The sequence below is a fragment of the Somniosus microcephalus genome, chromosome 11 (assembly GCF_052327205.1).
Source record: "Somniosus microcephalus isolate GS21.2 chromosome 11, FLI_Smic_1.0, whole genome shotgun sequence".
Classification (NCBI taxonomy): domain Eukaryota; kingdom Metazoa; phylum Chordata; class Chondrichthyes; order Squaliformes; family Somniosidae; genus Somniosus; species Somniosus microcephalus.
The window spans coordinates 61,284,835-61,312,216 of NC_140997.1; the positions used below are offsets into that span (position 1 = coordinate 61,284,835).

The 27,382-nt window shown below is 40.4% G+C and overlaps 1 protein-coding gene across 2 annotated transcripts in view; it reads left to right on the forward strand.

Moving 5' to 3' along the window:
* Positions 1-27,382, forward strand: part of nomo (nodal modulator) — a 76,864-nt gene that overhangs the window by 40,929 nt on the left and 8,553 nt on the right. For both annotated transcript variants that reach the window (XM_086000807.1, XM_086000806.1), the window contains exons 14-26: positions 1,483-1,614; positions 1,717-1,853; positions 2,552-2,639; positions 6,638-6,701; positions 6,800-6,895; positions 8,969-9,178; positions 11,132-11,214; positions 13,362-13,518; positions 19,425-19,551; positions 20,391-20,504; positions 21,110-21,237; positions 22,603-22,744; positions 26,835-26,918. In XM_086000807.1, the coding sequence (XP_085856933.1) occupies positions 1,483-1,614; positions 1,717-1,853; positions 2,552-2,639; positions 6,638-6,701; positions 6,800-6,895; positions 8,969-9,178; positions 11,132-11,214; positions 13,362-13,518; positions 19,425-19,551; positions 20,391-20,504; positions 21,110-21,237; positions 22,603-22,744; positions 26,835-26,918 (1,562 nt within the window). The remainder of the gene's footprint in view (positions 1-1,482; positions 1,615-1,716; positions 1,854-2,551; positions 2,640-6,637; positions 6,702-6,799; positions 6,896-8,968; positions 9,179-11,131; positions 11,215-13,361; positions 13,519-19,424; positions 19,552-20,390; positions 20,505-21,109; positions 21,238-22,602; positions 22,745-26,834; positions 26,919-27,382) is intronic.

Here is a 27,382-nt window from a genome sequence, read left to right on the forward strand (position 1 = left end):
TCACTAACAATGGCAGCTTTTGGCCACTTCGGGTGCTTTAATCTTTGCTTTTCTTACTTAATGGTCTGTTAAAGAACAGCTAAAATTGAATTCCCAAATTTTTAATTTGAAAGTACATAGAAAAAAAGCTCTTAACCAAGCTTCTTTTGTCTCTGTTCAGTCAGGCTCTCTTCTATTTATGAGGCCCTGATAAAGAGCTCATGGAACAAGTGACCAAGATGTGTGACTTGTTGCTCTATGGTGGGGAAAATACAGTAATTTGCATTCATGTGAGGTAGTGAATTCCTAGACATATTGTAAAGTAATGCTGCTGGCTAAATGGGAATGATTCAGAAACATCAAAAGTTTGCCAAAGAATACATTTTCAAGGAATGGCCCAAATCACAACTGTTCCTCTCTAATGTGCCTTATACCTCTCGATAACATAAGGGTGTTTCATAGAGATCCCTTAATCCTCTAAGGAATAGAAAATATTTGCAAGTTTTCTAATTTCACCATTTTGCTACATGGCAGTAAGATTCTAAGCGAGGGCAGCCTGGTACAGTAATGTGAAACTGAATAGTAGCTCAACAAGCAGTGGGAATTCTTACATTTGCATATTTCTTTTTTAAGTATGCAGTTTTATTTCACTTGTTTTTCCTTTGAAGGATTTCTGAGTAAATAAGTGAGTCATGATTTTGCACTTAAAAAAAATTGCAATTGTTCTCAATTACAGCATGCAGTGTCACATTTATACAGTACTGTATTAAAGAAAGACTTTAATTTATATAGTGCCTTTCATGACCACCGAACGTCCCAAAGCATTTTACAGCCAATGAAGTACATTTTGAAGTGCAGTCATTGTTGTAATGTAGGAAACGCGGCAGCCAATTTGCGCACAAACAGCAATATGAGTATGACCAGTTAATCTGTTTTTCTTAGTGATGTTGATTGAGGGATAAATGTTGGCTAGGATCTTTTATGTCCACCTGAGAGAGCAGACTGGGCCTCGGTTTAACGTCTCATCCGAAAGATGGCACCTCAGACAGTCCAGCGCTCCCTCGGTACTGCAGTGGAGTGTCGGCCTAGATTTTTGTGTTCATCCTTCTGACTTGGAGGCAAGGGTGCTACCCACTGAGCCACGACTGACACAAACATTGGCATAGTGTACAGAAAGTATTGGTCAGTGTACATGATGCAGAGTAATGAAGAATGAACGCTTATAGAGTCTTACAGATGTCCTTGGGATCTCGGTCTGGTGAATAGTTCAGTTATACTCCAGATTCTGTTGTAGAGATGTTGATACTGTTGGATCTTTGTGTCTGTATTTGTGTTTAATTTTTGCTTCTTTTATTTAATGGTCTGTTAAAGAACAGATAAAATGTTTTGTGCTTTTTCTAATGGATTAACTGGATATTTAACAATAGATGTGAACAAAAGATATTTTTTTAATGCTTTTTGTAATTTTTTTAATGAGTTAGTCTCTTGGTGTTTTTCATTAAGATTCCTGCGGTGATCTCACTGTAACTCTTCAACCTTTGAGTCGTCATGGTGACAAACAAAGCGTGCAGCTCTCGGGAAGTGTTGACTCCGTGCTGTTCACTTTTAATGACATCTTGCCTGGCAAATACAAAGGTAAGAATTTTGTGCTTGGATGCGCAGTTATTTCTTTGAGTGTTAATAAGCACCTAATTCCATCAAGAGAATATGATTGCCAATGCTGTGGATTTTTTGCAGTGAACATTGTCCATGAAGAATGGTGCTGGAAAAACCGATCATTTGAGCTAGAAGTTGTGGATCAAGATTTGACTGGCATAGAGTTCAAACAGACAGGTTATATGCTCCGATGCTCGCTCTCTCATGCAATAACATTGGTAAGAGAAACTTAATGGATTGAACGGTCTTAATTATAAATACTTGTATCTGCTCTTCATTGCGCTTCACAGTGTAAATGCTGTTATTTTTATAATGGCTTTCTGCACAGTTACTTCTTGTAATCATGTAAATTCCATCTTTCTGATTATCATGATTGTAGAACATGTCCTACCCACCCTCAGCACTAGTGTGATTATGGCAGCTTGGAGATGTTGTTGGTCATTCTTGGCTATTCTCTTCCATTCTGTTCGTGATTGTGTTACAATAGAATTGTATTGCTTTCTCTTTTAAACTGACCGTGTCAAAATTCAAAATCCAAATTTCTTGAATAAAGTATTGAATATTTTTATTTTAGAAATACAAAGATTAAGGCCAGGCTTGGTTTGTGTTACAGTATCTCAATGCTAATTTATTAGTTATTAAATGCTCCTTTTCCTTTGTACCTCATTAAAACAGATTAATTTGAAAAAAAAAATACAGCAAAGCAGTGAGATGTTTTCATTAATCTCTTGCTTATATAGTTAATATTCATTGAAAGTATGTATGAACTGATTAAAATATATAAGAATGCCACTTCAGAAGCATTGCCTTAGATGGATTTTGCGATTTTGCCTTAGCTGTAGCACAGTGCGGTATTAGAGACAGCACATCAAATTGTCTTTCCTCATATTTGCTCTTCCTTTTGTCTGCCTTTCAGGAATTTTACCAAGATGGAGGTGGCCCAGAGAATGTTGGTGTATATAACCTCACGAAAGGAGTGAACAGATTTTGTCTCTCTAAACCAGGTATGAAACCCTGGTAAAGTTTGTGTGATTAGTCATTGGCTCAGAACTGATTATATGCTTTTCAAGTCTATCTCTCCACCCCTTATTGGTACATTATTGCGATGGAATTTATACTGAAACCGTTGCAACAGCAATGGGCATTTATATTGCACCTTTTACATAGAAAAACGTTCCAAGGTACCTCACAGAGGAAAAAGAAAAGGCTGTAACTATTTGTAACACCAAAGTTCTGATTAGTCCCCTTGGAGGACAAGACACACCCAGCAGTTTGTCTGGAATGTTTAATTAGACCCTGCCTGAGTAATCAAGTACTTTGCAATGTGTAATATGATCCATTCATTGTGACAGCCAGTTCCAGAGCTCAACAGTGCGGTTAGGAGCACTTGCGCTGCCAAGTTCAGATAGGAAGCGGTGAGGCCATGGAGGGATTTTAACATGAGGACAAAAATTTTAAAATCAAGGTATTAGTGGACAATGTTCCCCCTAATACAAAAGTAAAATACTGCGGATGCTGGAAATCTGACATAAAAACAAAGTGCTGGAAATACTCGGAAGGTAATTTATTTCAATGTTCCCCCTAATTTTTTTTGGGTGTGCGATCCCTTTAACGGGCTGCACAGGACCTCCAGACAGCTGCGCAGCTTAGCGAGCACAGGGGTGATGGGTGATTGGGACTTGCTGCGTGTTGGGATATGTGCAGCAGAGTTTTGGATGAGCTCAAGTTAATTGAGGGTGAAAGATGGGAGGCTGGCCAGGAGAACATTGGAATAGTTGAGTCCGGCAAATAACACCTAAATGTAATGTTATGCATGTTGTAGGACCAACACAGAATAATTCATTTATTTATTGCCCATCACTAGTTGCAAGGGTGTTAATGAGCTGCCTTCTTGAACTGCTGCAGCCTGGGGGCGGGGAGAGGGCGAACGTGGTGCAGGTGTAAAGGGGGTGGAAGAACGTGATCCAGGCCTAACGGCAGGAGTACGTGATCTTCCCATCTGGATCAGATTCTTTCACCCTCCCCACTATTCTCACTGTACTCCACCACCCCCCCCACCCCCCCCCCCCGCCCGGATCCCCAGACCTTCTCTGTATGGAACCGAGGAAAACGTGGCGGTGCAGGCTGCAACTGTGGCACCGTTGGGTACGGCGCATGCGCGGCTCGGGTATACAGCGCACATGTGCAGAAGGGGATTGGGTGCGCATGCGCGGCCGCTATGCCGCGCCCTTGCACAGAAGGCCGCAAAGGTTTTCGTGCAAATAATCAAAGCGAAAAGGAAAACAGATGCTGAGCCTTTGAGGGATCATCAGGAGAGGCCACCAACGCTTGGTTAAAGAGATGGGTTTTGAGAATGCTTTAAAGGTGGAAAGCAACGTAGAATGGCAGAGGATTCTGAGAAGAGAGCAGAGCCGAAATGGTTGAAGGCTGCCCCACCAATAGTGGAATAGAGGGCGTGGGGAGAGAGGCACAGGAGGCCAGAGTCAGAGCACTGGAAAGCATGAGAAGTGATGTATGGGATTTGTAGGGGAGGATAAGAATTTTAAATTGGATGCATTTGGGAGCAGGAACCAATGTAGGTCACAGAGGATGGGGGTTATGTGAGTGCGGAGCTTAGCATGGAGCAGGACATGGGCATCAGAGTATTGGATGATTGGAATTGGACGTAAATGTTGGGAGGCTGCAAGGACAGCATTGAAGAAATTAAATCTTGAGGAAATTAAGGCATGGTTAAGGGTTTTAGCATCAGTGGGAGTAAGGTAAGGGTGACGGTTGGCAACTGTTGCTGTGATCAAAATGAGTGGTGTTGATAATGAATGGATTTGAAACTCAGCTGTGTGTAAACACAATGCTGAGGTTGTGTACAGTCTAAGTGAGCAACCTGGGGGAGGGATGGGATCTGTGGTATGGAGTTTTTGGTGGGGGCTGAAAATGATGGCTTCAGTTTTCCCAGTGTTCAATTGGAGGAAATTTAGGCTCATTCACAACTGTCAACCAGACGTGGTTGAGGGACGTGAATGATAGTTTGCAGCACAGGAAGCATACATATGGAAGCTGATGCATGTGGGGATTAGCTTACTGAAGAACAGCATATAAATGAGGGAGAGGAGGGGGCTAAGGATGAATTCTTGGGAAACTCCAGAGTTGGCATGTAGGGCCAGAGAATTAATTGCTGGAGACTCACTGGCTTTGTTGGGATAGGTAGGAGCAGAACTACACAAGGGCAGTGTCATGGAGATGGACCATGGAAAAGACCTTGCAAAATACTGTTAGTAATAAGTCATTCTTGGAAACAAGTTTAAAATCTGAGTACAGTAATATAAGCATTAGCTCATGGTATCAAAGTTATGGCATTACTTTTAATTCAATAAACCTCATTTATAAAAACAAAATACGAACAATTGCTTTGTCTTATTAAAATATGTTGGTGTTTTTATTTTTGAGCTTTGATGTGCTATGACATTTTTTCTTCTTTCACTTCTGCTTATATTTTATTCTGGGCAAATTATTTCTATATTTGTAATCCTTTGATTGCTATGCAAATTTGTTCCAGCTCATTTGTAACAGCTGATTGGCATACACGCACATTTCTAGGAAGGGCGAAGGCAAACAAATCAAATCATTCAATAAACTTTTTAAAAATCAAAATTTATCTGCCATTTTTTTCTCCAAGGCTCAAAATAAGGTTTCTAACATAACATAACAACATAAAAAATAACCTATTTCAAATAACATGATTCAATTTAGATGTACAATTGTTTTTTTGAGTATCTTTTTATTAATGTTTTTATTTGAAGGCTACAGCCTGTCAAAAACCCAGGTTTGGAGTTGATCGTCTTCTCAGAGCTGTCACTCAGTCAACTGAAGGAAGTTACATTTATACCTGTACTGTATTTACCAGGAAGCCACAGTCTATAATGTAGGAATCTCACAGTATGTGTCTGTGCAACTGGAAGTGTGTCTTTCCTCAGCATATTGAACTATTTATAAGTTTGTTTTTCCAAACAATTTGAAAATAAACTGGAAAATAATATTAGGAAGAACTTGCCTTTCATGATCTCAGGATGTCCCAAAGTGCTTTACAGCTAATGAAATGTAGCCGCTGTTGTAATGTTGGTAAATACAGCAGCGAGTGTGTACACAGCAAGGTTCCAGAATCGGCAATGAGATAATGGCCAGATAACCTGCTTTTAATTCTGTTGCTTGAGGGATAAATGTTGGCAGGACACTGGGCCAATTCTCCTGCTCCTCTTTGAATAGTGCCATGGAATCTTTTATGTCCACCTGATAGGGCAGACTGGTCCTTGGTTTAACATCTCATCTGAAAGCCAACACCTCCAACAATGCAGTGCACTTTCTGTACTGCACTGAATTTTAGAAGTTTTGTTGAGATAAAATTTCAGATAAAAATGTATGAAATGCTTTGTTTAACTTCAGAGAGATACACTGGCTCCAAGAGAAAGGTAGGGGAGAGTGATTAAGCTCATGTGCTTTATTTTGTTTGTGCAGTAATTCTCCACATCCACACTTATGTAGAAACAGCATAAAACATAGACTTTTGAATGTTTTAGGAGGTAATTGTTGAAAAAAAAACTATATTATGGGTTATTTATGTATGCAATTTCTTTATTCAAGCAGCCAATAAACACCAATTTATTTACCAAGGACCAATCTTCAGGAAGATCTCTTACAGGCTTCTTTCCTGCATTCTTAATTTCTGCCAAACCCCAGGAACCCAACCCTTCCTGTGCTACAAACCTTCAGGCCCCCCCAGTCTAGTTCACCCAAAGCCCAGGACCTTTCCTCCCAATAACCTACCCTGTGTAAGACATTTATCTCCAGTCTGGTACTTATTCGGTCACTGTAAATCGTCCACCCTAATAATACTTCGGATGTTACATGGAATAACACCCCTGTTGTTATAAAATAGTGTGTCCTTTAACTCACTGTGAGGAATGGGAGAGCCTCTAATTTTTCAAACAATATTTGTTTCTGTCATCAGGTATTTATAAAGTGACTCCTCGTTCCTGCCATCAATTTGAACATGAGTTTTACATCTATGACACGTAAGCATTTAAGCCTCTTTTTTTCTTACGCAAAATCAATGCATTAATAAGCTGTTGCATTAAATCTCAAGAATGTCATTCTACTATTTGTTTATCAGAGCGGCACCCACCATTCTAACCTTAACAGCGACCCGACATCATGCACTTGGTGCTATTGTGACAGATAAATTGATGGATGTCACAGTTACCATCAGGTAAGAGTGACCAAAGTCAAGTTTTGTCAAGCTATATGCTGTACTAAATCTTGTGTTAGAAAATGTATTTTTTTTACATTGGGAAGAGTAATAATGAATATTTTACAGTGTTGGGTATGGGACTTTTCATTACGTTGCAGTTATATGCAGCTAAATGTGCAATGATTCCTGTTCCATCACTCTTTTCCCATATCTGGCTAATTTGTATGTACCTCAGATCTATAAACGTATTGAAACTGTACATAAACATTGAGTAATTAAAATAAATGAAATTTTAAAGGAAAATTGTTCAAGATATAGCCAGTACAGAAACTCAAAAGAGGAGAGTAGACTTGGCATTTTAGTATGGACTTGGCATTTAGACGTTTTTGGTGTGTTATTTGAGCTGAGAATTTGCATTGTCGCTGGGTCAAAATTCTGGAATTCTCTTGCCTAACAGCATTGTGTGTGTGCCTTCACCACAAGGACTACAGCTCACCACCACCTTCTCATGGGCAATTAGGGATGGTCAATAAATGCCGGCCTTGTCAGCGATGCCCACATCCTGAGATTGAACATATTAAAAAAAATTCCACAGCAATTGATACGGCAATTCTAAATTACAAATATCTTATCCAGAGGTTTATCAGTGAAATGCCAGAAAGGAAATTCTCTTTTCTATGATTAACATTTTTCACCACAATATCCTAATGCTTTATTGGTATTCCAACCAGCGCAATGAGTGACTGTGGCTTTTTTTTAATGTATATGTTTAAAAATAAAAAAAGAAGATGCTGGAAATACACAGCCAGTTAATTAGCATCTGTAAAGAGAAAAGACAGGTTATGATGTTTCAGGTATGTAACCGTTACCAGACTAATGGCTAAGAGATGTTTAGAATTATGTCTGCCTGACTACTAACTAAATTATTAACAGTTAACAATAATGTTAGAAAGAGCCTTCAGAAATGAAGACATCTTGGCAGAATTTTAGGTAGCAAACCTTACCGTGCTCTGAAAATGTTGCTGTAGGTTTCAGTGATGTGAATCTTGGAAGCCCATGGATCACGTGCCTTTTTACAGGAGCCCAGTACAAGCGCTGTTGGAAGCACTAAGCCTTTGTACTATTTCCACTGTGGATAGTACTGCCGATGAAAAATTTGACTCGGTGTACAATTTCCACTGATCATATATTAACTCTGATATCCCAGAAGCTAGTTCCATTAAGCAAGGTGAATAGCTAGCAGGACTTGTACTGTGTGTAAAGCTTTTGTTAGGCAGGAGTTTTTGAATCATCACTTAGTTTTATTTGGGGTACTTTTTATGATTTTAAAAACTGCTTTGCAATATTAGAATTGGAAATTAGCATTTCAAAAATGCATGCACAGATCAGTAATATATGAGTTGGTGGCTACTGCGAATGCACATTGTATAATTCCATTTTTTTTTTAACAAGTACAGTTGGAGTCTGCCTTGCTGAAGCAGTCTGGGCTGAGCCCCATCCAGTAGACCAAAAATGTGTGTGTCAGTGGTGCAGCAAGTGTGGGTGAGGGTGCCAACCCCTTCTTGAGTCGCAATGCTCCGAAAGGCTTCCGCTATCAGATTCTCCAAACACTGACATTAATTTTAATCAGGGGCATGTCTGATTGCTGGTGCTGTGCCACTTACCCTACCTGACGGTGAAGGAAGCTACCACATGGTCTTACAGTCAACATGCGTTCTGATAACAGGTCTTTTAATTCAGGCTAATTTTAAGTTGTGCATACGAGTGCTGCCATGCACATCTTGACTAAGACCAGCTGTTTACTGTACCAGTTTGTAACATCCTTAAGTCAAATGGGCAGAGATGGGGTAGAGCTCTCGACCCACTTGACTGGAGGTACTCCTCACACGTGCTCCTGATTAAAATTTAAGTGCTGGTGAGTGGGGAAGCCTTTGGGAGTATTGAAACTCCTCTGGCTATGCAGCCATTGGAGATATTAAGGATCGTCAGTGAACCCTGTGTTATGGTGCGCTGGGACTCAATAATATGGTGCTGCTTTGAAATAATTTTAATTGCTGATATTTTCTTCATTGTGCTTCTTCCCTTCCCTAGGTCTTCTATTGATAGTGAACCTGCTTTAGTCTTAGGACCGCTGAAGTCACTTCAGGAGCAGCGACAGGAACAGCAGCTGGCAGAAATAGAGACACGAAGACTAGAGCGTGAAAAGAAGGGCCAAAAGGAAGTGGAAAGAGAGCCTCCTGCCCAGGAAATTGTGGAGGAGCTTAAGGGACCTTTTGTTTATGACTTTTCATACTGGGCAAGGTAGGGCTACCTGATTCACGATTGCTGAAGAGAAGCAGTGTAAATGTATAAGCAAGTTATTTAGTATTTTTTGTAGATTAGATACAGCTATTTAAAGCACTAGAAAAGAGAAACGATGTTGCATTTGATGTTTTACAATTGAAAATGTGAAATTGAGCAAGAAAGTCACCTGATTACTGTTTGGGCTAGAAATTCAGTAAGGCCCCGCCAGCTTTGCGCCCAGTTACCACCCAAAGAGGGCTTCTGCGCCAATAGAGGAGTTTGCGCTGATATTCAGCGCAGCGGTAATGGCGGCGGTAGCCGGTAGCGCTGCGCCGGCACCGATGACGTCATCGGTGTGCGCAGTGCCCCGGTTCCGCCCCGATACCGGCCCGACCCCCATATTTAGTTGCGGCCGCCTCTTCCGCAGCGGCCGCAAACAACGTTCTGCAACCGTGGCCGTCCTGCAGCCTTAGTGGCGCTAGTTAAGGCGGAGGTGCGGCCGGCCGCTTTTTCGGCGGCCACCTGCCCGCACCTCCTTCCCCGGCCTCCTCCACCCCCCCCCCCGCGGCATTGCCGGCTGCTTTCCGCGAGCCCGGCACTTCTCCGTGGTGCCGGGCTCATTTGCCGGCACTATTAAGCGGCGATCTCCCCGTTGCAGGCACCTCCCCCTTAAGAGAAGGAGGAGGCCTGCTGTACCGCAGCCTGCCGCTCCGCAGCGGGTGGCGCAGCGGCACCTACAGCGCTGAAATTCAGTTTCAGCGCCCCAAGCGGGGGCGGGCACACCCTGGAATAGCGCCCGGTTCCGACTTGGGGCGCAAAAACTGAATTTCTGACGGTCGCAACTGGCTCCGCGCGCAGCGCTAACTTTTGGGCGCAAGCGAGCTGGCGGGGCCTTACTGAATTTCTAGGCCTTTATCTTTTAGAATAGTGACTAGCAATGACTTGGGAATCCTTTTTACAGTACGTGTTGCAGGCATTAATTCTTCCCTCTCCACTGGAAGTGAGATGATTTATGTTCTGCTGTGATTCATGAGCACCATTTTGTCACTTTATTAAGTTAAACATCTTTTCAGATTTTAACCAAATTCCTTAGATGTCTTGCATTCATTAGACTCAATTCTATTAAGGTGCCTGTAAGAAACAGTCTTGTCTCTATAAAGTAAAACGTGTTTTTGGATTTTCCCCATAATTGGAAAATGGCCTTTTTTCTTATGGATTGCTTTCAAAACAAGAGAGCTGATAACGTCAGCACATCTATAAATATTCTCAGCTTGACCAAAGGCTTGTTTGCTGCAGGAACGTCAAAACATTTTGTCACATATTCACCAAATTTGATGAGCGATTTTCTCATTACTTTCTTAGCTCCTTAATCCTGCTATATGATGTATTTTAATAGTCTTGTAAAACATAAATTTAAATATTTTCAATAAAGTTTTATATTTGTTATGGTTAGAAAGGAGGCTGTCTTTTTAATTAGTCTCTCAATATTAAGGAATGTACATGAAAATCTGGTTTTACAGACTATTCTACTGTAATGTTGCAAAAAGTGTTGTTAGTGGGAGTTAAGTTTGTGAATACGTCTCCTTATATCCCCTCCACTCATTTCTATGTCCTGTAGAGGGGATTTGTTCTGGTGCTATTCCTCTTTCTATCGATGAACACTAATCCACCTGAGTAACCTGGTTAGAAATGCATTTAAACCACATCTTGCAGTCAAACTTGGAATTTTGATCATGTTTAAGCTTTTACATTTAAAAAACTTGTCACACATTTTACTTTCTCTGCAATGTTTTAATTTTCTAAAATGAGTTATTATTCTCACTTGTTTGGCAGTTAAGTTTTACAGTACTAAATATCGCCAAGCTTCCATGTTTAACCCACATTATTTTAGTTGTATAGATGCTTTTGATAGATGAGTTTTTGTTAGCACTACTTATCCTGATCATACAATTGTTTTGCCTTCTCTGGTAGAGCTGGAGAAAAGATTGCAGTCACACCCTCATCAAAGGAACTTCTCTTCTACCCTCCATCAGTGGAGGCTATCATTACTGGAGGTAACGTTTTACTTAGTTTGAAGACATAAACATTGCAGATGAAAAGATTGTGCAGTTTTTAATGTTTTATACTCATTTACTTCAATAATTTTGAATGCTCATGTTAATTACTAAGGGCATGTTAATCATTAGGTTCCTGCAGTGTCATGAATATGATAGCCATTTTCCAGTCTCTCAGGATGTACAGTAAGCTCAGCATGACCCAACATTTTTGCCAATCTCAAGAATTGATTTAAAAATGTTGCTCGGAGCCTGGCATATTTAGCAGCAGAATGAATTTACATGTCTGCCCTCAAAATTTGGAATTGTAAGGTTTCATTGCTGAGATTTGTAAGTTCCGCGATAGGCTGCTAGGCTGAATATGGTGCTTCAGGAGTGTTCCATCACTTTAGAGAGGTGGGGGGTGGAGTAGAGAGGTGGGGGGTGGAGTAAGAGAAACTGCTGGAAAAACACCATCCTTTACCTTTAGAGAAATCTGTGGGCCAGATCACCTGCCCCCTCCCAAGCTGACAGAGGAAGGCAACAAAGAAGGCCTTTAAGGGTAATGAGTAGGAAATTTATCATTTCAATAACCAGAGATAAAAATGAAACAATAAGAGTCATGAACATTACAGAGATAAGTATCTGATTAAGAGAAGAAATCAGCAGTCATTTTTGGGAAATCCTCTTTTGATTTGGAATAAATTAAAGTCAGCATATACAACAGCATCTCTAAGCGACAGGCAGCAATGTAATATAATTCTAGTTCGTTGTCCAAACTTTTTATCTTCATAGGCTGCTTAGGTGCACATCAGGTTTAAATCAGTATGCCTGTTAATTTGCATACAACAATAAACAGATTTTGTTGTTCTGATATAGTATTTATCTAACATTTGGGCAACATTTTCAAAACTCCAAGGCTGCAAATTTCAAATGTAATAAACCAGCAAGAAAAAAATATGAACACAAATGGACTTGAGATGCCTTGACTTCGAGGACTGGATTGCCAAGGTTCATGGGCTGGCAATGACTCTCTCATGCATTAGTTTGGACACTCCTGTTCTAGTTAATTTCATGCACCTTTTCGAATAAGTTTCATCGCTCAATTTTGAAATGCTGATGGGACAAGAAATATTGCCTGAAGCAATGGATTTATTTTAGTTCAATGGAAGGATTAGAAGTAATTGATTAGAAAGTTAAGATTTGGATTAATCTAAAGCATAGGACCTTTATCTTACACTTGACATTTTTAAGTAAGGACTTTTTTTTTATTGAAACATTTCCCCTAGAGCAGTAGTTGGTAAAACCAGAGGATGAGTCAAGATTAGTCGCATAACTTCTCTGGGGTGGTACTGGGCAGCATTGGGAAGAAAATTTAAACTTCAGTCAAGTCTATGAATGCAATAATTTTGCACATCAGATAAATCACATTTGCAACTGGTAATGTGTCTGCACAAATTATTGTTCAGGTGCTTTGTTTGTGTAAGTTGCTCTGTTAAGTATACTCCCGTAAGACCTTTTTTCCTACAATTTATGCAATTAAAAATTTCCCAGGCCTTTCAGCTTTATTGCTAGCACAGAACTACTTCATGTATTAATGATAAGCCATTGTAATAATTTTCTGCATTGGATTGAAATTTGCATACTGCATGTATATTGGAACAATTTAATAGAAGCGTTTCAAGATGAAGCATAGAAAGATATTTGATATATTCTAAGTATGTTCAGTTCATGCTGTTAATATAATCATTTTGACCCTACTAATTGTGTTTACTGTTTTATATAATTCCTATCTGCATATAGTACTTGACTCTGACATGATTAATTCTCAGAATTTTTAATGGAGCTGCTGTAATAGTATGGTGACCTGAATGCTTTCGACTTTTCTAAAAATATCTTGTAACTTTTGGTTCGATGTGCAGAGTATTTAATTATCTAGATGAGGAAACTAATTGGACTCTTGGCTTCTTTAACAAAAACTACACACTGCATCCAACTATCAGAGAGTGAAAAAATGGTGTTTTTTTTGTATAAACTCAGTAAATATGTTCGTTTGCAGTTTGCCATAGTGTTTTTGAATTGCCTTTGCACAACAGAGCGCTTCAGCAATTTATATTAAACATTTTAAATGCGTTGCTGCCACATTAAAGGATAGCATTTTGTTGCAGATAGATGTCCAGGAAGGCTAATAGAGATTCAGGGAAAAGCTGGGCTATTTCTAGAGGGAGAGATACACCCAGCATTGGAGGGTGTTGAGATCATCATCACCGAGAAAACCTCTACACCACTTATCACTGTGTTCACTAACGAAGAGGGGTCATACAGGTAAGCTAAAGAAATTTGATGGATGTTTCAATGTGGTAAATCTAATAAAGTGGGAGTTCATTTGATCTCTGGTGCTGCAGTAGTGTAGAAGATTTTTTGCTCCATCTCATTTAGTAATATCCCATGGTCCAGTCTTTCTGTGAGAATTTAATGGGTTTGGAAGAAAATTGTGCTGTACATATTTCTGGATCCAGTCCAGAAACAGTTACTAAGGCCGGAATTTTCCAGGGGGTTAGCGGGCGGGATCGGTGGCGGGTCAGGTGGGACAGTTTTTTTTCACAGCAGGTGGGGACCCCTCTGAACCCGCTGCCATGCGCCTTTCCCAATGTCGGGTCTTTCAATGCTGAGCAGATCCGACTAGCAGTGACGGGCGACCTAATTAAATGATTAGCATCTATCTGCCAGATGCTTAACAACCTTTTTTCACTTGCCTTTTGTTTTTAACTTCATGACCATGGGATCCCCGCTGTGCACAGACCACAGCTGTCAAGCTGAGGTGTGAGTTCAGTGGCCATTGCTCCAGCTGATTACTTAACCGCTTCAAATGTACAGTAAAAGCTCCCACCTGACTGATATTAACTTTCCTCAGGCAGAAGCTTTTGCTCACTCCATTTCCAACACACCTTCTGCAGGCTTTCCACTTACCGCTCTCACCTTATTGGAAGCATGCTTCTGTCATCTCTACTTCACCTGCCACCTATTCCATCAACATGGGTGCCCTTTATACTCTCACCTTGGTCCTCAGAATCTGACCATGATCAACCCCCACACCAGCAGCACCAACAACACCACCACCAACCTTCTCTGCAATCACCTGATGCTACACAGGACAGAGGGCATCAGTACCCGAGCACATTGCTGCCTGGGAGGCCAGGGATGGTCTTACCATGGCCAGATTTACTTCACTTGACGCTGCCACATGATGCGCCATGTTGGCACCACCCAACACCATAAAGCATCCCTGCAATGCCCAAGCCATCCCTTTCACAATCATCACCATTGCAGGGGGTACCGTTATGTCTCACCATTCGCTGCAACTCACTAAGCCGCTTCCAAAGGTGCACACAAACAAGGTTTTCAGTGTTTGACATCACGTTAATAGAAACTTTACATGAACATTGGATAAAGTACCCAGGTGCCTACCCTTGTGTGTTGTTAGTTGGTATGATTGGACTAGGATGAAGGTGAGTGTGAGGGGTGGCTCGTGAGATGGGGATGTGATAATATAGATAGAGAGTAATGGGTGGAGGTGCAAGGTAAGTTGGTGTGAGTAAGGTTGTGCAGGAGTCGAGTAGGGAAGGCAGAGTGATGGGGATGTGATGAGAGGCACAGCAGGATGAGGTTGAGTGTGGCTTTGTACTAACATTTCGTGATCTACTGAGATCATTGAAACATTTGCGGCACTGCACCCAGGTCCTCCTGACCACATCCCGGCTTGTGCCCTCCTCTGCAATGTGCAACCAGGCTGTGTTGATCTCCTGGGGAGGTCTCTTCCACCCATGGGAAGGGAAGAGGACCTCCCTGTGTGCTGTGACTCCTTCCATAAGCATATGGAGGGAGTCACGGGAGAGCCTGAATGCAGCCCTATGCCTTTGTGCATTGTCCGTGTTTGCAGCACCTCAATGCTGTAGAACACTGACAGCACAAATTTCAAGACAAATTTGGCCATGATCCCTTTAAGGAAACCGGCTGATGACACGTCATGAAATGACATCACCAGACCCGCTTCCTCTAATTGGCCAGGAAATGCGCTGGGCGGGCTTAACAAACCCAATCAACAGAAATGCATTTTACACAGCGGGATGGAGCCAGCAGTGGGTTCAGGACTCGCCACTGACATCGCCCGCCACGGACCTGCAGAGGTAAGTAAAATTGCGGCCTATGATTCTAGATTTGGGTCAGGCTGACTTCAATGCAATGAGACAGAGACTGTCCACAGTAAACTGGGCAAATCTGTTAGTGGGTAAAACGACAGAAGATCAGTGGGATTTTAATGTGATACAGAACCAGTTTATACCCCTAAGGGGCAAGAGCTCTTCTTGCCAAAAAGAACAACCATAGACAACTAAAGAGGTAAGAAACAACATAAAACTAAAAGAAAAAGCATACAAAAATGCAAAAACTAGCGCCGACCCTGACAGCTGGGAGAGATACAAAGAACAGCAAAAGGTGACAAAACAGAGAGAAAGAGCTACAAAAAGGGAGTATGAAAAGAAACTTGCAAGGGATATCAAAAACAACACACACAATTTTTACAATTATGTTAGGAAAAAGAGGGTGGTCAGGAGCAATATGGGTCCCTTGAAAACTGATGATGATGGTATTGTCAGTGAAAATAAGGAAATGTCAGATGTGTTCAATAATTACTTTGCATCAGTATTTACAGTAGAAGAGGAGGATAGCATGCCGGACATCCCAAGGGAACTAATATTGAATCAGGGATGGAGATTCACCAAAATTAATGTAAGCAAAATAACAGTAATGAAGAAAAAATGGCACTAAAGAGTGACAAATCCCCAGGACTAGATGGTTTCTATCCCAGGATTTAAAGGAAGTAGGTGAGCACATTGCAGGTGCCCTTCCAAAGTTCTCTCGATCTGAGAACCGTTCCTTTAGACTGGAAAATTGCGCATATCACTCCACTATTTAAGAAAAGTGAGAGAGCTAAACCATGGAATTATATAGACCAGTTCACGTAGCATCTGTTGTCAGGAAATTACTAGAGTCTATAATTAAGGATAGAGTGACTAAAGAGCTGGGAAATTTTCAGTTGATCAGAGAGCCAGCATGGATTTGTAAAAGGTAGGTTATGTCTGATGAACCTGATTGAATTTTTTGAAGAGGCGACTAAAGTAGTGGACAGGGTCTGTGGATGTTATTTATATGGGCTTCCAGAAGGCATTTGATAAAGTCTCTCATAAGAGATTGTTAGATAAAGTTGAAGCTTATGGAATTGAAGGCAAATTACTGACCTGGTTAGCAAATTGGCTGAGCAGCAGGAGACAGGCAGTAGGGATAATGGCAGGTACTCTAATTGGCAGGATATCCGATTTGGGGCTTCAACTGTTCACCGTATTTATTAACAAATTAGATGATGGGATAGAAAGCTACATATACAAGTTTGTCGATGACACAAAGATAGGTAGCATTGTAAGCAGTGTAGATGGAAGCATGAAATTACAGAGCGGTATTAATAGTTTAAGCGAAAGGGCAAAACTGGCAAATGGATTTCAATGTAGGCAAATGTGAGGTCATCCACTTTGGACCTAAAAAGGATAGAACAGAGTACTTTCTAAATGCTGAAAAGCTAAAAACTGGAGGTTCAGAGAGACTTGGGGGTCCATGTACATAGATCATTGAAATGTCAAAAATAGGTACAGAAAATAGTCAAAAGGCTAATGGAATGCTAGCCTTTATATCTAGAGGACTAGAATACAAGGGGGTAGAAGTTGTGCTACAGCTGTACAAAACCCTGGTTAGACCACACCTTCGAGTACTATGAGCAGTTCTGGGCAACACACCTTACGGAAGTTATATTGACCTTGGAAGGAGTGCAACATAGGTTTACCAGAATGATACCTGGACCCCAAGAGTTAAATTATGAGGAGAGAAATTGTATTTGTATTTCTTGGAATTTAGAAGGTTAAGGGGCAATTTGATTGAAGTTTTCAAGATATTAAGGGGAACTGATAGGGTAAATAGAGAAACTATTTTCGTTGGTTGGGGAGTCTAGGACTAGGGGGCATAGTCTAAAAATTAGAGCCAGGCCTTTCAGGAGTGAAGTTAGGAAACACTTCTACACACAAAGGGTGGTAGAAGTTTGGAACTCTCTTCCGCAAACGGCAATTGATGCTCGGTCAATTGTTAATTTTAAATTTGAGATTGATAGATTTTTTGTTAACCAAAAGTATTAAGGGATATGGGCCAAAGGTGGGTATATGGAGTTGGGTCACAGATGAGCCATGATCTCATTGAATCGCGGAACAGGCTCGAGGGGCTGAATGGCCCACTCCTGTTCCTATCTTCCTTACATCAAGAAATTGAAAGTAGTATAGAGTTTACATTGTAAAAAGAATGAGAAACAGAAACTGAGAGTTGTATCCTCTGCACTCTGAAGCATTTGGATGCATGCACACTGAAAGATGAATATTGTGATATGACCAAGATTACAGATTTTGAATAGATGGGGTTAAAAACTACATAAAGGTAAAAGTTAGGAGATAATTTTGATAGGAAATTACTATATGGGACATTGATTGGATTCTCAGCTTTTCCTAAAGAAAAGGCTAAGGAAGAAAATAGCTTTGAGGCACTAGGGGGCAATGTGAATCTATGGCTAGAGCAAAGTTAGAATTCTATTTCAGTTCATAGCTTACCTCCATTTAATGCATAGAAAAATGTCTACCATCTAAAACAAAATATAAAATTGTAAGTGGCAAGATGAAATAAAATTGTACTTGTGAAAGTGTCTATTGGGATTTCTATAATAATGTTTCTCTATGTAAGTTTGGATCATGCAGCAAACTTGTGTTGGAAGGTAAGTGAGCCTTGGCTCGCAAGATCCCAACTTTATTATGTTCTTGTTTTATGACAGTTTTGCATTTCCTAGAATGCAAAGATAACCCCTGGCTTCTTTTCTGCACTACCAGCCGTCTCCTTAAACCCCGCTCCCCTGCCCCCTCCACTCTCACTTCCAACAACAAGTACAAGGAGCTCATGGACTTCCTTGTTACTAAGATTGAGACCCATCCATTCAGTTGCCTCTGCTACATCCCTCCCTGCCCTAGCCCTGAACTCGCATCTTTCCAGAGTTTCTCTCCTATCTCCCCATGCTATTCCCATTTACACCTCCTCTAGACCCATCTTTTGTTTCTGTACTTGTCCCATTACCTTTGCCTTGCGCCATCATCCCATTTGTCATTTAATCTCTCCTGCCTGCCACCCTATCACAGATCTTGCCTTTTGTTCTTTCCTCCCCTCCCCCCTTTCCCAATCTCTCTACTTGCTTAAAGCTTGTTATATCTCCATCTTTTTCCAGTTCTGATGAAAGATCATCAACCTGAAACATTAACTCTGTTTCTCACTCCACAGATGCTGCCTGACCGGCTGAGTATTTCCAGCATTTTCTGTTTTTATTTCAGATGTCCGGTATCTGCAGTATTTTGTCTCCGAGCTTATCTTGTCCATAAGACCCACCTCCTGCTCTTTCGACCTGAATCCCAGTAAACTGCTGCCCACCCAACTTCCTTTACTTGCCCCCATGCTAGCAATTATTTAAAGGGTTCCTTCTCTTTGGGTACTGTACCCGTCCCTTTCAAATCTGCTGTCATCACCCCATCCTCAAAAAAAAACTTACCCTTGCAAACTACCGCCCCACCTACAACCTCCCTTTCCTCTCCAAAGTCCTTGAACGTGGTGTCACCTCCCAAATGCATGCCCATCGTTCCTGCAACTCCATGTTTGAACCTCTCCAGTCAAGTTTCCGCCCCTCCAACAGCACTGAAACAGCCCTTATCAAAGTTACAATTGACATCATATGTGACCATGTGCACTATCCCTCCTCACCCATCTCGACCTGTCTGCAGCCGTTGGCGCATTATTAAATAATGCTTTTATTTTGACATTTAAAAAATTCTTTGCTCTAAAATGCAGCCATTATTTTCAATGTCAGTATTTACTACAAAATATGAAACTTTTTTTTAAACAAAAAAAACTGCACTACTAGGTCTGAGCTGAAAGTGTTAAGTAGCAGCTTGTTTACAAAAAGGATTGTTTGAAGTTGTGAAAGTCGAAATGGTTTACATGGTGTTCAAACAGCATCGTTTCTTCCCTGTTTTTTCCTCTCCCCCATTACGGCGTTTGAAAGTACAGAAGTGGTATAACTATCTTTTTTGTTAAATTTACAGAGTTGGACCATTACACAGAGACCAGGAGTATTCGATAACTGCCCAAAAGGAAGGTTTTGTTTTGACTGCATTAGAGGGAACCGTTGGTGATTTTAAAGCTTTTGCATTAGCAGGAGTTACTTTTGAGGTAAGTTTAATATGAAGCACTGTGCAAATTGTAATTTTAATCAAACACTGTGTTAATTTTGGCCTTTTTTAATGTTTTTTTAATTAACATTTTTGGAAGCTACTTATTACTGCAGTTTACCAGTCACGTTACAGATATGGCCACGTGGCACATAGCTTCATGGAGTCGAGTGTAAATAACTGTTAGCTAGCACTACTGATAGTCAGGGATTTTTGCTTTTGTTCATCATTATGATATTACAAAAGCGTAACTTTATTTTTTTTCTAGAATTTTTCAGAAATGTAGTTGACTATTTTCAGAATTTATTTTAAGTTAAACCACTTGGATTAGATTTAAAATGAAGTGCAGTTACCACAAGTTTTTAAGGGTTTGAATTCTAGAGTACTAAATGTAGTTGAGATCTGTATTTCTTTATGTCCTTTGTGAATTAGCATTGAAGGCGTAGGCTGCTCTGGCTTTAGACTTTATCAAATAGATGGGTCTGCTTGGCTCATTAGTGACTGCAAATCCAAAAGTAATTCAATGGTTGTGAAGGAGTTTAGGGTATCCTGATATAAATAGAAATGTAAGTTCTTTAGGTTGCTCGTTATGCTGCTTTCATATTTAATTCTAAGGTCTTGCATTTTAAAATCTTGTGGGGGTTGATGCCGACTGACCATACCATCCTATATCATAGATATGACTTGTATCGGTAATGGAATAGACTTCTAAATTGATGCTTTAATTGTGATGTTATGGTTATAACACTCATTGCGAAATAAGTAGTGTTCATGGAATTGCGAATTTTGTTTTAATGCCTTTTTAAAATTATATAAATATATAACATTTTGTATAAACAGATAAAAACTGAAGATCAGCAGCCCCTTGCTGGAGTTCTTTTGTCTCTTAGTGGAGGACAATTCCGCTCTAATCTGCTCACACAAGAGAATGGCATGCTTACTTTTGCAAACCTGGTAAAATTTATTTTACTTTGTCAAAAAGTGAACTTATGTAAGCCAATTTTAAAAACAGTTAGAGATTTTTCTGTTTGCTAATTTTGTATTATTTTAGACGAAGGATACCAGTGCTGGGGAATGGAATGCTTTTCTACTTTTGTTGCCAGAGTCAGCACAGCAGGAATCGGGTTCATTGTAAAGCTCCCTTTACTCTGTGCCTTGACAATGGGCCTACCCCAGCCTCAGAGGAGCGCCTTTATTGCCACTTTTCACACTGCCAATCTGTCTGCCTAATTGTGGGTAGTTTTATCCTGCGAGCTCATTAAGAACTGAGTTGAGTCTGTCCAGATTAATTTTGCTTCGGACTCTTGCAACTAGCAGAGAGAGAAAATCATTATCTCACAAATCCAATAACCCAGATTTTAAAAAAAAAATGATCTAGCACAGTTTACCACCCAGTGCCTTTTAAGTGTACTTGTATCAATGAATTTGGCTGCTAATAAAATAGGATGCAACATATCTTTATCAGTACTAGAACTGAAATGCAAACAATTATTGATTTATTTTTTCAAATAAACATTAAGTAATTGTATCCTGTACCTGTATTCTATATTGGTGTGTAGAGTCCTGGTCAGTACTACTTCAAACCCATGATGAAGGAGTTTCGTTTTGAACCTGTGTCACAAATGATCGAAGTGCAAGAAGGACAAACTCTTAAAATCAAAATTACTGGCTATCGGACTGCCTACAGGTTTGTTGGTGGCGGGGGGAAAGCAATCTATTTCTGAATAAATGCCTTTGGCCTTTTTGCTACGTTATAGGCAAGTTGTCTAAAACAATTGCCATGTACATTTTGGTACGGCAAACCTGTGTGGGTGTGTTTTTATAATAGGAAACGGTAACAACTAGAATAGCTCCTGTATGTGAATGTGATCTGGCATTATTTTACATTATTGCAAATCTGAACATTTTCCTGCAGACTAAAATAAAAACATAAAATGCTATGGTTAGAATTAAATTTTATTGTGAAAAGTCACAATTAATAAATTAAAGTAGTGAAAGTGATGAGTTACAAGCATGAAACTAATAATGCATTTATTGAAGAATGTATTTAATGCTTCATGTTTGAACTTGACTGCAATCTGCTTCAGTATGTGTTAAAACCTTAAATAAGCTTCAAAAAAATGATTGTCAACCTGTGTTTCCTCTAGCTGAATTGGAGTGGAACATTTTTAAATAAGTGAAACTCAGAACCAGTGAGTGCAAGTGCTTATCTGTGATATGCATTCTCTTGTATATTAATATGGGATGAACCCCTAGTGCTCAGATTTTCCCTATAATTTCAGCAGTTCCATATAGAGGAAGCAGTGGCATATCTCAATGAAGCACCGCAGACCAATAGGTTCACGCCCTGTTACTCCGCACAGCGCACGGTGACCTCTGCGGTGCTGACTGGAAGTCAAGTATTGCCCAGAGGGAATGAGAGGGAGAATCACTCTAAGCTGTTGTCATGAACTTCTTAGCAGTTACCTTCAGAGGAGGCCTGGGGAAATGTCTTTCAGCCAGGAATGGCGTGTAGCACAAAAAGACATGAGCGGAAAATATAAAAAGACCCATGTTTTCTTAGAAAGCTAAATTCTATTCGGTTGCAGGATAAATAAATTGGTATATTGAACTACATTGCCACCCTGCTATCCACTTTATAATGTTTGTAGTGCTTATGCTGTTCACTGTTCTCTTATTGCTATTTGAGAGTCTATTCTGTAATAAAACATTCAGTCATAGCATGTCACAAACTGAAGTACACCAATAATGAACCTTGAAAGTGAGCAATTTACCAAAATTACCAGTCTTACCCCTTTGAATTCTGCAGCTAGATGTTCAAATGCTATGTTACTTTGTTAATTGTGTGCTTTCCCTCTAGATTACCTGAAAAAGCTCTGTATTTGATTATTAAATGTATTCTGTAAAAGATTTAAAAACAAATTCCAGACAGGAGGTCTGGGAAGGTTATTTCTTGAGATGTATAGAAGCCTTCTGAAAATGGCAATCAATTCTTAATATCTAATCATCTAAAATACTGCCAAAAAAGTCTAAAACATCCATTTTTTTAAAGCTGTTATGGAACTGTATCCTCACTAAATGGGGAGCCTGAACAAGGAGTTGCAGTAGAGGCTGTTGGCCAGAAAGATTGTAGCATTTATGGAGAGGATACAGTGACGGATGAAGATGGAAAATTCCGTCTCCGTGGTCTACTGGTAAGGATTAACAATTTAACTCTCATAGATTTAATTATGAAAATGTTTATTGAAGCGAGAACTTGCTCGTGTACTTTTCATATTTATTATTCAATTTGATAATGTATTAAAACAATAACAAAATGGTGTATGGTCAAAATTCACATACAGTAATGTAAATCACTGGTTTTCTAACTTTTTTGTATGGGGAACCCCTGCAGAAATTATCACAATCACATGGACCCCCTGCAAATATTGACATACCCTATGGGAAATATTGGCACACTGGCACACTCCATTGTTAGGATTTGGGTGCACTCCCAGCTTCTTTTATTGAGTTCACAGCAAGTTGCAGTTTCTACAAGCAATAAAAACAGAAAATGCTGGAAACATAAAAGCAAGTCATACAGCATGTGTGGAGAAGGGAAAAATGGGTAACGTTTCAAATCTTATGACCCTTTGTCAGAACCAAAAGATGCTAAAGATGACCAACTTAAAAGGGAAAAGGTGGTGGGGGGAAAAATGACCACATATACCAGAAAAGAAAAATAATGAGTTTCTCTTCTCTCCCCCCCCCCCCCCCCCCCTTTCCCTTGCTTTGTTCCTCCTGATGAGCTGTTCATCGGTAACATCTCGGTCATAAGATTTGAAGCGTTAACCGTTTTCTTTTCTCCGCAGATGCTGCCTGGCCTGCTTTGTGTTTCCAGCATTTCCTGTTTCACTTTCAGATTTCCAATCTCTGCAGTATTTTGCCTGTAGTTTCCATAAGCAATCCTGTGTCCCCTATGATCCAGACTTGCAATCTTGTGTTGTGAATAGGAGTAGTGTGCCACAAGATTAATAATTACCTTTTTACCAATTTATTTTGTACCACTATTGCATTTCTGTTCATTCCAAAAGATGATATAGTACCAGACTAGCATTAAGGCTAAAATGAATAACTAAATTTACATTGGTTATGTTCACACAAGCAAATAGGAATAGAGCAGGATTAAGCAATATAAATGCTTAACTTATACATTACTTTAAACTATCTTCAAAATAAGAAAGTGTTCAAATCTGAGCCCTTTTCAGAATCATTTAACTCTGTCCCATGGAGTTCTGTCTCCCTGCTGAGACTTGAAAAACAACTGGTTGATATGAGAGAACTGGAATAAAAGATAAGTAGAAACACAGTATCTTTATGCCAAAAGAAGCCTTTTATGCCAGTGTTACTTCCAGATATCCTATTGTAGATAATGACTGTCTGTTTCCCTAGCCTGCAAACTAGCATTCATTAACACTTGCCTGTAAACAAAACCATTCCTAATGTTGGCTGACAGTAGTTGAAGCTGACAGGGCACATTCACATTTTCTTTAGGAGATCACTATTTTGATTAGCTTGACTTCAAAGGCTGCTGGACTTCGGTTCAGGCAACCCAATTACGGTCCTTATGCTGCAGATACCATGAGCATCGTCTGGAGATGCTATTGGCTTTCGATGTATATTGACCAATCTAAAATCTTATGTTGGAGATACAAGTCAGAGATTTTACATTTTGAAGCTCTGCTTTTATCATATCCTGTTCTAGCTTGTGAGAAACAGTGTCAGCTACTGATAGATAAACCGTGCATTCATTGCAGAAAACATTTTTATTAGTATACAGCAGCAGAAATAACATGCTGTTAAGCCATCAAGTACAAACAAATTTAGAAATCTGATGACTGACAGAAATCAGATGACCTAGACGATCCCCGCAGAGACTCCCTCGGGTCTGAGGACTCCTGTTTGAATACCAGTGGCATAAATGAACAGATTTAGTGGGAAATTAGTACATAACAATAGTGAAAGTAAATTATATATATTTGAATATTTCTCAATAAATATTTGATAATTTTTTGCATAATTCTGACCAAATAATATTTGGGAAATATTCAACAATTATCAATGCTAAATTATATTGATATATAATATTTATAGGTGTATGTACTAAAATTATATTTAAACCACATAATTAGAACTATAACCTTATTTTTGTTGTTTTGCAGAGGGTTAAACTGATCATTTTGGTAGTATTGTAATAGATTGCATTTAAAAATTCACTTCCCTTCTGTTTTTGAAGCTTGTTTTGTTTTGCCTCCATCACTGCGGGGACATGCCTAACCTCTGATCACTGCTTCAGTGAAACACATGGTTGAGTTCAGAAACTCTTTGGCCGAGATTTTGCTCACCTCAGCGGGTCCGGTGTGGCTGATGTCGGTGGTGGGTCGCGGTCCCTCTGCTGGCTCCATCCCGCTCTGGAAAATGAACTTACCTCAGTGGGGCTTGTTAAGCCTGCCTAGCGTGTTTCCCGGCCCAATGAGAAGGAGCGGGTCAGGTGATGTCATTCATGACGCGTCTTGAGCCAGTTTCTTTAAAGGGACCGTGGCCACCTTGCTTTTGACATTTGTGCTGTCAGTGTTCTATAACATTGAAATGCAGGGCTGCACCCAGGCTCTCCCATAACTTCCTCCATATGCTATGGAGGGAGTCACAGCACGCAGGGAGGTCCTCTTCCCTTCCCATGGGTGGAAGAGACCTCCCCACGAGACCAATGCAGCCTGGTTGCAGATTGCAGAGGAGGTCACAAGCAGGGATGTCGTCAGGAGGACTTGAGTGCAATGGCGCAAACGTTTCAATGATCTCATTCGATCATGAAACGTTAGTACAAAGCCACACTCACCTGCATCCTGCTGTGTGTCTCATCACATCCCCATCACTCTGCCTTCCCTATCCTAGTCATGCACATCCTTACTCACTCCAACTTACCTTACACCTCCACCCATCTCTCTCTCTCTATCTACATTATCACATCCCCATCTCACTAGCCACCCCTCACACTCACCCTCATTCTAGTGCATTCATAACAGCTAACAACACACAAGGGTAGCCACTTGGGTACTTCATCCAATTTTCATGTAAAGTTTCTGTTAACGTGGTGTCAAACATTGAAATCTTTATTTTCAACACTTACTGTTCTTGGACAGATTTGTGTGCACCTTTGGAAGTGGCTTAGTGAGTTGCATTGAATGGTGAGATATAATGGTACCCCCGCAATGGTGATGAGTGTGAAAGGAATGGCTTGGGCATTGTAGGGATGCTTTATGGTGTTGGTATGGGGTGGTGCCAATTTGATGCATCATGTGGCAGCCAAGGTGTACAGCGTCAAGTGAAGTAAATCTGGCCATGATGAGGCCATCCCTGGCCTCCCGGGCAGCAATGTGGTCTGATGCCCTCTGTCATGTGCAGCATCAGGTGATTGCGGAGAAGGTTGGTGTCGTCGTTGTTGCTGCTGGTGTGCTTGGTGCTGCTGGTGTTGGGGCTGATCGTGGTGGGATTCTGAGGACCAAGGTGAGAGTATAAAGGGCACCAATGCTGATGGAATAGATGGCAGGTGAAGTAGAGATGACAGAAGCGATCTTGTCAATGGTGAGAGCGTTCTTCCAATGAGGTGAGAATGGAGAGTGGAAAGCCTGCAGAACCTGTGCTGGAAATGGACTGAGAAACAGCTTGTGGCTGAGGAAAGTGATGATCTGTCAGGTGGGAGCTTTTACTGTACATTTGAAGCTGTCAAGTAATGGCCACTGAACTTGCGCCGCAGAATGATGGCCGTGGTCCCCGAACAGCGTGGTTCCTGTGACCATGCAGTTAAAGTCAAAAGGTAAGTTAAAAAAGCCTGTTAAGCATCTGTCAACTAGATGCTAATGATTTCAATGGGTCCCCTGCCGCTGCCGGTCGAGTCTGCTCAGCGTTGACCTACCCGACATTGGGAAAGGCGCATGAGAGTGAGAAAATCAATTTTCCCACCCAACCCGCCACTGATCCCGCCCGCTGACCCCCCGGAAAATTCTGGCCATTATGCGGAACATTTTGTTCAAGAAGCTATGAGGCAAGGTGTGTTGGAGCCTAAATGCATTGTGGCACATTTGTGATGTTCCTATGTGTTTAACATTTCATATGTGAATTAGCTAGTCAGCTAGTAAGTGACATTACAGTTGGAATTCCTCATCAATACTTCTGTTTCTAACACTCGGTTTCAAAGCAGGTTTAACAGAAAGCTGCCTGATTATTTTTCCTGTCTTTTCTCTCTAGCCTAGCTGTGTGTACCACATCCAGCTGAAAGTTGAAGGCAATGACCACATAGAAAGGGCTCTACCACAGTATCGCGCCATACAGGTTAGTTGAGTATGGAATTTCTTGTGTTTATATTTTAATGTTTCAGCCACATTTTTAAAGTTACTGCTATATGCCTGACTATGGCTGTAGTGCCAGAGGGAAAAGGATAATTAGAGCTCAGAAAATTGGGCAGAGAGCCATATCGCCAGATCTATGCCACTTTTTGTACATAATCTTCCAGCTGGCCTCTTATGCTGGATTCAAGTGCTGTCAGCCAAAATAAGTTAGAGCTTTATGACATATTTAAATTAAACATAACATGATTTCCCATCCTTTTAGGATGGGATTTAGCTGTACACTCCTTTTGTCCATCTGGACTGGGCCTAAGAGGCGCTCCATGTAAGATGGAGCTCTTAAAGGTACAGAAGCTCTTTGGCCATCGGTTTTTTCCCTAAAGTTTCCAGTTTTACATTTTTTTTGTCATGTCAATTAATTTTTTTAAAGAAAATTTAAAAAAAAATTCT